The sequence below is a fragment of the Orbicella faveolata genome, unplaced genomic scaffold (assembly GCF_042242905.1).
Source record: "Orbicella faveolata isolate gen_17 unplaced genomic scaffold, um_ofav_v1 contig_34, whole genome shotgun sequence".
Taxonomy (NCBI): Eukaryota; Metazoa; Cnidaria; class Anthozoa; order Scleractinia; family Merulinidae; genus Orbicella; species Orbicella faveolata.
The window spans coordinates 3145710-3158939 of NW_028301563.1; the positions used below are offsets into that span (position 1 = coordinate 3145710).

General features: G+C 38.3%; 1 protein-coding gene and 1 long non-coding RNA gene across 2 annotated transcripts; one reads left to right on the plus strand and one right to left on the minus strand.

The window, feature by feature from the left end:
* Window positions 1-1459: 1459 nt before the first annotated feature.
* Window positions 1460-8449, minus strand: LOC149104319 (uncharacterized). Its single transcript, XM_089271228.1, has 4 exons — window positions 8063-8449; window positions 4780-4894; window positions 2346-2471; window positions 1460-1524 (listed from the first exon to the last, which is right to left on the minus strand). Exons 1-4 carry the CDS (start codon window positions 8429-8431, stop codon window positions 1460-1462), a joined length of 675 nt encoding a protein of 224 aa, XP_089127354.1. The 5' UTR covers window positions 8432-8449.
* Window positions 8450-11489: 3040 nt separating this feature from the next.
* LOC149104320 (uncharacterized) lies at window positions 11490-12601 on the plus strand. The gene is made up of 2 exons (XR_016201669.1): window positions 11490-11834; window positions 12068-12601. It is a non-coding gene; the product is annotated as an uncharacterized LOC149104320 (long non-coding RNA).
* Window positions 12602-13230: the final 629 nt, after the last annotated feature.

Sequence of the window (13230 nt, forward strand, 5' to 3'; positions counted from 1 at the left end):
AATTTGTATAGGTAATCACACGGTTTCGAGCCGCTTTGGCGAGTACAATTTCAGCTTTTTGAAAAACTCACGAGTGCAAATTTATACCAAACTGAACGAGAAAAATCGTATGATTACTTATTAATAATATAAACATGAAAAAATTAGCATGAAGGAACTGCCGAAAGATCTTTCTTGAAGCCATTTTTTCTCATTCGAGGAAACTTTTTTCAAAGTTTCCGAACAAAATTTTCTTCATCATTCTACCTGATATCATTGGCTTAGAAAATTTGCTATTGTCTTTCAGCCAATCATAATCCAGAATAAGAATGTGTAATTTGCACTGGTGTTACACTTTTTGCACTGGTGTTACACTTGAACTGCACTACTCTCAGCCAATCAGAATCGAGCAATTTTTTCATGTATATTATTAATTAATTAATTGATTTAATTCGGTGCCGATATTGGCTGTGACTGCATTTGTCAAATTCGGGATCCAAGCAGCACAGTGCTAGTATTACAGATGTATTACAGTACCAGTTTTACAGCAGAAATACATTTCATAGTCGCAAAAAATTATACATATACATTTCCAAACAACTTTGTCACCCAATAAATGAACACCAGTGATCCATCGACATTGATCATCTTGCTTTCCGTATCCAGTAGTCTACAGCGACTAATTTGCCAGTAAGAGTGGATAAACGTATTAGCAATTCATTTTTGCAGGAACTAGCATCGGCGTTATCGGTTCAACCATACAATTTTTGTACTCTGGGGAGAATTTTCCAGGCGGTCAGCTTATGGCCGGCCCCACAGCACTAACATGTTTGTAGTTGGGAGATAGGACTAAATCCGTTGCTCATGTTCCGTTTACTATATTCCCTGGTCGTTCTGCTTTCGCTTTATTTATTTATGTATGTACGTACGTACGTACGTACGTACGTACGTACGTACGTACGTACGTACGTACGTATGTATGTATGTATGTATGTATGTATGTATGTATGTATGTATGTATGTATGTATGTATGTATGTATGTATGTATGTATGTATGTATGTATTTTTATTATTTTTTTTTTTTTTATGCCACGACGAATGGTTTGTACTGGCACATTATTACATGAAAAGATCTTACCGAAATTAATGACGAAGATAGCACGTAAGTTCCGTCACTAGCGGTCGAGTTGCCTTGCAAGACGTCTTGACAGGTATCTGTGAGAAAGAAACGAATTCAAAGAGATGATTACATGTTAAGCTAAGTGACTCAAGAGGTTGGAACTCAGATCGACCGTTCTTCTAATTAAAATTGTAGCGGATTTGTCTTTTCTGGTTGGGACTAGTACGCTATCGCATTAAAAGTCCCTACCCTAGTATTTTGCCACATTCTCCCAATGGCGGACCTAGACCTTGAGTTAACTTAAACAATGAACACGGGAAGTAGTTAAGAGTACACTGAAAGCGTGCAGAGCTGTTTGATCACAAGGCGTAGCGGAGAGCAACTAGAGTCTCTTGGGTGCTCTCCAAACTTTCCAGGTGCATCACTGTAGTTCATTGATGCACGGCAAAAATCATGAATCGATTGTTTTAAATTTCTCTCGCGAAGGCTTTCCTCAGGCCACGAGCATACATCATTAGATTAATATAAATTGATTTAGCCAGGCCTAAAAGCGAAGTTCTTGGGCCGGCTTGTAAAAGCCCATTTAAGCTAACCCAGGATAAACGAGAATTTTTATTTGAGTTATTTAGCTTTGCGGTGAGGTTTTCTATTTATATTGCTTGGTCTGTTTTGAGTTTGAATCATCTCAAACTACACAAAATAAAAGCGGTGAAAAACATTTGTATAGAAGAAAAATTTATACTGCGTTTAACTGTTAATCCTGGGTTAGCGTTGACTGGCTTCCTATCAACCCGGCCCTTTCTGTTCACAACAAGTTAACATGACATAAACCCGCCATCCAATAGAAAACCAGTACTTGGTCAACGGTCAACTATAACAAGAACAAGTGGCCTCGAGGAGTTCTAAACCTGACCCCGCGGTATGGTCACGTGATACTGGTAAGCAGATACCTTGTTTTGACAGCTGTGGAATGACCATAACGTGGATGCCCAATATCAAAGAAGTACGGTGTAGACCAAGACTTCAAGACTTGGTATTGGTTGAAGTATGTGCCACGTCGTCGTCGTCGTAGGGCGCGCGCGCCCGCAATCTATGCCGCTAGCCATGTTGACCATGAGAAAAAAAAGTTGCGTGGTTTTCTACTTCTACGCATGCATGTGGTTCTATTCCTATAGTTATGGCGCTCCTGTTATCTGGCGTAAATGTAAAAAAAAGAACTATTTTTAGAAAACTTGGTAAACATACCTCGAAGAGCACAGGTTTTGCCGTCTCCATAAAATCCCCGCTTACACGAGCAACTGTAAGACCCAAGGGTATTCTGGCAGTTGGCGTTTACGTCACAGATTTGAACAACACTACACTCGTTGATGTCTATGCAACAGAAACAAAGCAAAATGAAACAAAAGTTCACGATACTAGGTTTCAAGTATTTGCAGAAATGTTCGTATCTGCAGTTCGCAAGCTGGGATTCACTTGACCGATTTTTGCTCTCTGTTTGATTCTATCGTTTGCCTCTTTTTTTGTTCGATTGATTGATTGATTGTTTAATTGATTGCTTGCTTGCCTGCTTGCCTCTTTAACTGATTAATTGCTTGCTTGCTTGCTCGCTCGCTTGCTCACTTGCTTGCTGGATTGATTAATTCATTGATTGATTCATTGACTAATTCACTGATTTCTGAGGTAAAAGGCACGAAAACTAGTACAGCACTAAGCTTTGGCGACTTTGAGCTAGGTGCTTCACAAGTGTTTTGCCAGAAAAAAATCTTCCGAGCCTAACATGGTAAAGTCGCTATAATTGAGTGATTCAAATTGCGTTAGTGTCTCCTGGGGAAAAGTGGACAAAGTGAAATGTCATCATTCACGGGCTCACAAGGGCTCGCTTTTTTGTAGTGTGGATTACACACAATGAAACGGTAGTTATAATTTTGCTTGTCGTCGTCGGGTCTAACACGAATTATGCAGTAGAAATGTTTTTGGTCAGGGAATCGAGTGCTTAATTTTGTGCCTTTTGTAAACGATTTGAAATAATTTTTTGACGAATGTCATATGGATTTCCAAGATATAACTCAGTTACGGTCAAAACAAAAACTCCTTTCACCGACTGTCTTTTCACCGACAGTTTTGTTTGTTTGGATTTCTTTAAATTGTGATGTTTGAAAAAGGAAAAGCTCGATAAATTGATTGCATTACAACGTTCTTGTGCTTGATAGCCTCGACATACGAGTCGAATTAAAATGATCCATTTTCAATCCAGAGTTTTGCACACTGAACACCGACACATAGCAGTCACTTCCAGTTTGTACAAGACACTAATCTTACATCATAATGTCTCTCGCTTTGTATTGATTTTGGTAGGATCCACACAAAAACCTTGGCATAACCTTAGTAGTGTTTGTTTGTCTCTTACCATTGCAAGTTTGTCCGTTTCCCGTATATCCAGCTCTACACTTACAGAAATATGAGCCCATGGTATTCACACAATCTGCATTATCGTCACAATTAGGAATGTTGGTAGTACATTCGTTCAGGTCTGCAACAATTTAATGTAACGGGAACAGAATTAACGAAAACTAAATTTAAAAATGAACTGAAAAGGAAAAACAAAATATAATTTCCAATATTAAGCTTCTCTCCTGGAAATTAGCACCTCCCTAGAAGAAGCCCCACCCCTACGCACGTAAACCTATCAGTAATAACACCTGCTCATAGTACCGCTGTTCATTGAAATTGTATTCGTACGAAACCATCTTCGGTCAAAAGAATAAAAAGAACGGAATTTCACTTAACGGGCTTAATTAAGGGAATAAATTAACTTAAGGGAGCCAACTAGCTGTAAATAGCCAACTGGCTCGCCCACTGCCAGTCGAGATATTTAGCCTTGTTATGTTTATGTAAAGTTTATATGAAATAATTCATAGATGATCATTCTTCACTTTCATCTACAACCGCAGTTCATATATGAATTATTTCATATAAACTTCACATCATTTCACTCCTCACGGGAAGATATGAACTCAACTAATTGACCTCGCTCCCAATGTGTGGCTTCATAGCTCAGTTGGCAGAGCATCGCACCGGTATCGCGAAGGTCACGGGTTCGAATCCCGTTGAAGCCCTGAGTTTTTCAGGCTTCTTCTTTCCAATTGCTTAAATTGGAAAATTTACTGCGATGATCATTCTTCACTTTCTTGTTATGTTTACTTAGTAACACTTGTTTTAATGTTTAAATGCTCGGCTCCGTTATCACTTGTCCTAAATCACTTACTGAGAGTATAGTTAATAGAGGGTATGATTTTCAAACCCGACAAATTTCTTTGCTGTATGTTTTTGTTCGCTTTTTTGGCCTGACCGTCCACAAAACACAATTGTTGTTTACTCCGTACTGAGAAACTGACCAGTAGAAACGTTTTGGTTACGCAATTCATGTATAATTTATGAACGCAAAACAAAAGATTGTGCACGGTCATGGACCTTCCAACATAAATCTTGGCATCTTTGTTTGCTCCTTTGATGTTTGCTGGGCTTCATAACCATTACCCTCTAGAAACTATGCTGAGAGCAAACAAATCTATTACTTTGTTGCGGTACGAAATGAAAAAACTCATTTTGTTTGCATAATTATTAGTCCTATTATATTTATTTTATAATAGCAGAAACGTAAAGACGTAAAGAAACTCACCGTTCTCACAGTTTCTGCCGATGAAGTTTGGTGTGCATGTACATTGGCAGGCGTCATTCTCGTAAAGCGCTCGGCAGGTTCCACCGTGCTGACAGGGAAAACTTTCACAAGGACTCTGGAAGGCAAAAGCAAATTCGGAATGTTAGAAAAATGAGATAGTGATAGATTATCTGTTTTACTTTTAGCGCAAGAAATTGCTGGTAAAAAATTTTTAACCCTGAAAAAGGCCAATAAAAGTTTCAGCTTTTCTATAGATCTACAGACAGTATTTTTTCTCCTCCTGCTTTCACTCTCTCAACGATTTGATTACAAACTGACATCCAAACATGCTTAGCTACAGAATCGTTTAAAATCGTCAGGAATTCAGGTGAGGAATATATTCTAGATGGAAAACAGAATCGTAATACACACGACTCAGAAAAGCTACATATCCACGCAAATTTAACACACACCGTCATTGCTCGGGCCCTACCCGTCTCCCTTGTCCGACTTTGATTTCTGATGGTTTTGTTTTATTTGTGTTTGGGGAGTGAGAGAAGCTCATCCAACTCATTGCTATAATTATTATTTTTTTCTTTTTTTAAGGTATCATGGTGGGTGGATTGACAGTGTTTGGAAATCGCGCTCTTACGCCGGCGCTTTGAAAGAAAACCACATCAACCTATACATTTTCTGAAAGCTTAATAGTTATAGAATACAATTATATCTTTGAAATTTTCTTAAAAGTTATTGTCGCAGTGATATTAAAAGAAATACCCAGAAACACTGCTTTGCTTAAACTGGTTCGCTTCCGCGCGTGAATTATCGGAGCGGCGCGATCTACATCGGAAATGTTTTCTCACACATCACCCTCAAAAATCGTGTCTGCGATTTTACAGATGTGGTTTGGTTTTTTTTTTCTACACCCTCCTAAACTTTGATATTTTTAACGCGGTCGTTTCCTTCTACAAAAGAGGCCATAACTTTGAAACGGAAGCGCAATTAAACAAAGCCCGACACAATTTTTCGAAGGAGGTATCCTAGAACATACCTGCCGATTTTCAGCCAATTCAATCGGAAGACGCGCGTAAACGAACTAAAAATGTTCGTCCTTATATGCAGTTTTATTTTATCGAGAAAAACACGAAAAACCTTTTATGAGATTTGTATGAATAGGTGTTAAAAATCCCCTCCGCACTGACAGATGTCGGCATGGGTCCGTTTACCACAATAATGGGTTATGACAACTTAAAATAAACAGACGACTAATATTCTGGCGTGGAAACCCGCGTCGCAGTGAAGTCGTCCGAGAAGGGACAAACTACAAGTTAAACTGCCGTGATCTTTTACTTAAAAGATTTCGTCGGCGGCATTGGCGTTATGTTGCTTAAGTTTAGGCTCCTTCGTTCTCCAGACATTTTTTTGAAACCATGCCTCATGAAGCCAAAAAGCATGAAAAAGAGGAAATCTCGAGGTCTACCGACATTGTCATCATCTACATCTGCGCTTGACTCTCTCGTTGTGGAAGTTTCGGAATCGCGTCCTTTCTACAACAATTTCGTGCGACTAGAACTTGTTGTATTTTGTCCTTTAGCTTCATTGGCGGGACTAGTGTCCTCGAGTTCCTTCAACCATTCTTCTTGGTTACAGCGCGACCCACGGTCGCTCAGAGCCAAAGATCTAGTTGGACGCTGAACCTGTGGGTTCCACCAGATTTTCGCCTCTTTGGCGGTCTCTTCGAAGACGAAAATGGCCAAGAATTTTTCGTCCTGACATAAAGAAAATTTGACAAAAACGAAAGCCAACTTGCGATGAAACAACCAGATCAAGAACAGTTCGCGTGCACAAATGAAATATCACACCGCAATTCGCGTTACTTGTGACAACTGGCGGTGAATTTTAATTAGAGGTGTCAACGCGCTGTAAGGGGTTAATAATATTCAAAAATAGTTTTTTTGCTTTAACTTTAAAAGTAAAAAAGCCCTTTCCCCCATTCTTTTTGCAAAGTATTTATCTCCGTCTTCTCAATTTAAACAGCCAAAAAAAGGCTTTTCGCATTTTTCGTAAAAATCCACCTACCATGATACCTTAAAGTAATATTATTGCTATTTTCGAGTAAAACAAACAATTTCGACCTCAAAGATTCATTTTAGAAAGTCAGCTCTTTTCACTGCGTCCAGTTCTCGATCGAAATCGAGGCATCAGGGCCAGCGCCGCTTCAGACCTGAAGAACGTCAGATTTGTAAAAGCGCCGCGTTGTTGTAACGGTAACGGTGAGGTGAAAACATTTTCATTTTAACAAGAGGGTGTTCTGTCTAAAATAACTTCACCTGATATTCTGGCAGATGTTTCTTAAAAGCCCTCTGCGCTTGATCCACATCCACGGTTTGCATCACAGATAAACTTGTCTCATTCGAAAAAAACTACAGCGATTGATTGGCTCAGACCAATTTCATTAAGTTTTCATTTTAGTTGATAAAGAGAAAGGGAAAGTTCTATCTTCGGGCTAAAATGAACTTCCTGTAATGTTCGGGCAGCTGTCTTATTGAGTTTATATCTCCTTGTTGAAGACGCCAAAGCAAAGTGTTTCAGATGATAGAGCCTCAACGAAGTAAATATTGAGGATTTTCATTGAAAATAGATAAATAAAATAAATAGAATTGGGTGAAGTCCTTCTTATTTACACGCAACCTATCTGCATAAAAGTGTTAGTACAGTATGACCACTGCATCCCAATCCAGTTTATATACCGAAAGTGAAAGAGACTAATCCTTTGAGAGCTTGTGCCGCATTTTTCAGGTAAAATTTCTCTCTCAGGCCCAGTCCACAATACGCCGGAGAAATTTGAAAGCGGATCGAATGTTATCCTCTTACACGGCTACGCCGGGGCAATTTGAAAACTGAACAACTGCGGATTATTTTGCATTTATGTTTGAGTAAAACTCGGTCAGGGGAATATTATGACTACCGTAACGTTTTCGAAAACCTTCGTTTTCAAATTGTTCTCCTCTCCGCACTAGAAGCAAAGCCGGCGTTTTCAAAATACTCCGTTTTCGAAAAGCTCCATTTTCGAGACGGATCAGTGCTGAAGGAAGGCCTAGACGGAGAAATAAAGATCCGTTTTTAAACCCCTCCTGCGTGGTATAGTGTGGATGAGGCCTGATAAAGGGCTGCAAAAATTAAGACTCGTCAAGTTGCAGATAACATAGAAACTCAAGACAAGCATCATAATTTCAGAGCTAAGCATGCATGCATGGTGGTTTAGTAAAGATAAGCAATTGTAGTACATAATAGTTAAACTCACCATAATGCTGTAGTGATGGAAAGTATGATTCGCTTTGAACTTCTCGGATGCATTGTACTTGTCAGTTGGAAGTAAATCACACGAGACATTTCCAGTTGGTAGATAAAATGCCCCGATGTTTGTGGAAAAACAGCGATCGTTTTTTACGCATCGCAGCAGGCAATGTCTTCCCGTTTGAACAGCGACTCCTTCAATTTTTGGCACGTCAAGAACATGATAAAAATGTTCAATGAATTGTGCGTACCTCAATTGTTTGTCCTGGTCGCGGTGAAGACCAAGCAATTGAGTGGCGTCACAGAGGCTATCATCTACAATCTGATACGTAAAGTAGATAAAAGTACTCGCTGATAACAGCACGAATCCATGCATGATTAACAGAATGGATAAAATATTATGACTTCCTCTCAACTCCCTAGAGATACTGGTAACACCCTTACATCATTTATTAAAAAGTTTCAAAAGAATTGTGTCTCTGAATTAATTGATGTTTTTAATTATTGCTTAACAAGCCTTTTAGTTTGAAGTTGCCAAGACAAAACAGTCGAATCAAATAATGGCATCGTCGTCCTTAGGAGTTGTGCCTAAGGACGTCAGACGGACGTCGTTTACGAGTTGTGCCCGAGTTTAATTTATCTTCTTTTCATTACTAACATTGACTATATAACTACAAAGTAACGCATAATTAATAAATACTGCTCGGGTACAGTAATAGGCCTTTGCAATTTTATCCGTTGGCTAGAAGATTAAATGTTGATTATGACGCCTTCGATTTCTATTAGCAACTATTTGTGGTCTGAAAATATTTGCTGACAAGTTATGCCCAACTTCTTTTATGTCAATTTGCTTTACGTTATGGAAACATAAATATAACATAAATATCTCATAAATATAACATAAATATCTCACGAGTTAGCGCAGCTCACTCGTGAGATATTGTTCTTGCCACGAGAACATGAAATTCGTAGCTTCGAGCTAACGTGTAATGTTCTATTTATTATACAGACATAGTGATGACGACATTTTTGATGATTTTCCAAAGATTTCCGACCACTTTCCCAAGATTTCCGAACATTTCCTAAAATTCTCCAAAACTTGTCCAAAGGTCACACGAACGCTGCCGAACATTAATCGAAAATTTCCGAAGATTACCGAAGATTGCCGAAGACTTTCGGGGAAGTCAACAAGATTTTTCGATCATACACCAACGGGCTTAAGTACAATTTAAGGAACAAACTTGATACCAGTGAAATCATCGATATCCTCACTAGTGAGGATATGGAAAACACGCCACCCGAATCTCGGATGTGGTTTCGTATGAATTTTACGAGTGGTGTATTTTCAAGTAAAACACTCGTGTCTATATAATAAAATCCGTTATTCGCGCTATTAAAAAGACGGATTTGGCAAACGTGTTTACATCCTTGTTGCCACTTAATTAAGACCATGTGATGATTCATGAGAATGGGTGCGCAAGTGAAAACCAGCCTTTAATAGTGAGGGAATTCGTCGTAAAGGATAGATGCGGAAAATACAGGATGCGACAAAGAAGCGAGAAACCGATATACAAAACCAATTCTGAGTTAACGGCTCTGAGCTTTCATATGAATTATAAACGAAAGGAAGCACTTTTTGAAAGCTGGATTCACGCAATGCTGTATTTTAAAAACGTTCAATCGCCTAATGACGTCATAATTTCCCATCAAGTCAACATTACGACGCGTGGTAAATTTGAAATCCTAAAAGAGCCGGAAGCGAAACGTCCAACGCTAAAAAACAACAACAACAACAACAACAAAGAATTATCGACTTCAAATCGCTGACACAGTTTAACACAGTTTGAAGCGAAAAACCCGGAAGTTGTAGAAGACTTTGATAATTCCCACGCAAATATAACCCACACCATCACTTCTTAGGAAGCCTTTTTACTTTTCGACCTCTGGACGCTCGCTTATATTTATTTATTTATTTATTTTTATTTTTATTTATTTATTTATTTTTTGCAGTGGGATGAGCTTATCTAAAGTGATAAATCCTCATTATTATTGCCTTATCCTTCACCATAATGCTGTAGTGATGGAAAGTATGATTCGCTCTGAACTTGTTGGATGCATTGTACTTGTCAGTTGGAAGTAAATCACACGAGACATTTCTAGTTGGTAGATAAAATGCCCCGATGTTTGTGGAAAAACAGCGATCGTTTTTTTACGCATCGCAGCAGGCAATGTCTTCCCGTTTGAACAGCGACTCCTTCAATTTTTGGCACGTCAAGAACATGGTAAAAATGTTCAATGAATTGTGCGTACCTCAATTGTTTGTTCGGGTCGCGCTGAAGACCAGGCAATTGAGCGGCGTCACAGAGGCCATCATCTAAAATCTGATTCGTGAAGTAGATAAAAGTACTCGCCGATAAGACCACGAATCCTTTCATGATTAACAGAATGGATAAAATACTATTACTTTGTGTCATCTTCCCAGATGACACCCTAGACCACTCTAACATCATTTTATCAATAGGTTTCTGAAGGTAGTGTCGATAACTATGATAGAGAAGTCTTTTTGTTCGAAGTTGCGTATACATAACAGTCGAATAAAATAATCCCCGCTTTAATTGAACGTCATGGACGAGTTATGCGCAAGTTTAGTTTCACTTATTTTCGTAGTTATTATTGACAATAATATGTGCCCCAAAATTATGGAACAATCTACCACTAGCCTTGCGCAAGTCGATCTCTATCGAGAGCTTCAATAGGGGCCTTAAAACATATCTTTTTAAATTAATGGGGCAAGCTACTCGTAGTTTTTGTAGACATTGTTAATATTTTCGAACTGTACTTGTTTTTAAAACTTGTTCTTTTTGTATATAGATTTTATTACTGATTGTATAGTTTTCTATATTTCTTTGTAAAGTGCTATGAACGTAGGAAGGACGCTATATAAATAAAGTTATTCTGAAGTTATCTATTATTTTCATAGCCAATAATACAATAGTCAATAATGTTAGTCTGAAAATTTTACTCATGCGGTTTTTTTTCCCGATTGCACTTAAAGGAGCACAGTCACGGTTTGCACATCTTGAAAGTTTAGTGTAATTTTTTCAAATTCGTCGTTTGCAATCCGTGTCAATCTTCGCCATCCTTGACCATCCTTGTTCCTTGATGGTTTATTATTATCTCTTTGATGTTTTTCTATCTTAGTAAACTATTATTTTGAGGTTTCCTTCCATTTAAAGGAGATTTTGTACGTGGCCAAAACAACTCAAACCACCGTGACTGAGCTCCTTTAGGATCATGTGACTACCTATAAAAATACCCCAGTAAAAATTACAAAAACTTGAAATAATGTGGTTAAAATCATGAAATGACTGCATGCATAATGTGTGCTTTTTTTTTAAAATAATATTGTTATTTTATCTATCTCTTAGCTGAACGCCCTCGTATTCAAGCCATCAATTTTACCTGCAATGGAACCGCGGACATGGAACAAGGAACACTAAACACCCCGAATTATCCTAACTACTACGATAACTACAATCTGTGCACTTGACTTGTAAGTTCATCGCACCGAGTCAAACTCATTTTCACAACTTTCTCACTGGAGAGCGGCTGGGATTTTTTGTATGTCTATGAAGGAAGCTCGACCTCTTCAAAACCTCTAGGAACATTCGATGGCTATCTGCCAGGACACGTGGTCGAAAGTTATGCAGAACACTTGTTCCTTGAGTTCACCTCTGACTTTAGTTATACTGAACAAGGATTCCTAATACATCTTGAAGGTTGGTATATTTTAAATCCTCCGAAGGGCGGGCCACTAAGCAAAAACATGGCGAGTCGCCTCTAAGCGATAGCAAGCCAGCCATCATCACAACCTTCAAGCCAAAGTGATAATAGAGACTTCGTTACCATCCATCATTCTTTCTACTGTCTTTGTACAAAAATGCATTTCAGTGTTAAAGGTGTTTATTTGTAGTCATTTTCATTGCATTCGTTTGTTATTCATATCTTTCAGCTATACTTTAGGTTGCAAGTCTGCACAAAGAGAAAGCGAGTAATAGACATCGACAGAACAAAAAAAAGGAAATCACAGAAAACTTCAAAAGCAGTGTCTATTTCATGTTCCTTATCGCTCCCTATAACAAGTGACAGATATAGATACAAAACCTACGTGTCATGCCGTGGAAAACGCAGCATTTGGAATCACGAGGGATATCCTAAAGACGCTGAGCGAAATGTTACTTCAGCTGATGGACCGGAGGCACGTTTTATTTAGAAGTCTAAGCAACCTCGGCAGCGACGTCGACTAAACCGTCGATTGAAAAATTTACTTATGTTTAAACAACGAATCAGAGTCATTCATTTGACTGTTGCTGACAGCACCATATGAAGTATAAATATGTCAGACAGGGTTAAATCTTTGGCAGATTGAGAAAATTATCCTTCGTGGTTTACGTTCTCCACAGCTATGCATAGTTTGGTGATTTCAAGTCGTTGTTTTTCAGACAAAAAAAAAACGGAAAAGAAATAAACCAAGATTTGCATCCCATGTGGAAAACTCTAACTAGTTGTAAAGCCCTTTGTTTAGTGACGTTCTCGTTGTCATTGCCGTGTTGGTTTACTTAAAATTACTATCGTCTTTCTAATCCACCACTAGATTCTCGCACAACTACTAAAACACTAAAATTCATAGGATTTTTTATCGATCAAAGTGTAAATTACAAACTGTGTGAATATGAAATCCACGCAAGTACCCTTCTTTCTGTATTGGCCTGTTGAAAATGTGCAATTTTGCATAAATTCCATCGGCCATCTTGGTTGATTGAACGGTATTTCGAACTTTTCTGGATTTCACAAAAAGGTGAAGTCGCTGGAACTTTGAAAGTATATTTCTGAAAATACTTCACCAAAAGGGTCTTTTTGACGCAATAAAAGAAAATCCGAATTTTTCGACCTGTCGTCGGATTCTTCATATTTACAGACAGTGGCTCTTAAGAACCTGCTGGCTCCTGCTGGCAGAAATTTGTCATTTTTAACCCCAAAATATGAGAACCTGTTTAGCCAAGTAAGATCAAGCTGGTTCTTACATTTTAGTTACAGTTAATTATGAACTCTTGTTATAGAGACAAGTCACTACATATACATTCTGTAAATAGTTGTATTCGGCTTATCATAATA

Excerpts from the sequence above, each read along its gene's own strand:
- LOC149104319 (XM_089271228.1), bottom strand. The coding sequence starts at position 8,431 with ATGCATGGATTCGTGCTGTTATCAGCGAGTACTTTTATCTACTTTACG. Across the intron at positions 2,472-4,779 it reads CGGCAGAAACTGTGAGAACG|ACATCAACGAGTGTAGTGTT; the intron begins GTGAGTTTCTTT and ends TCTGTTGCATAG. Across the intron at positions 1,525-2,345 it reads CAAAACCTGTGCTCTTCGAG|TGATGCACCTGGAAAGTTTG; the intron begins GTATGTTTACCA and ends AATGAACTACAG.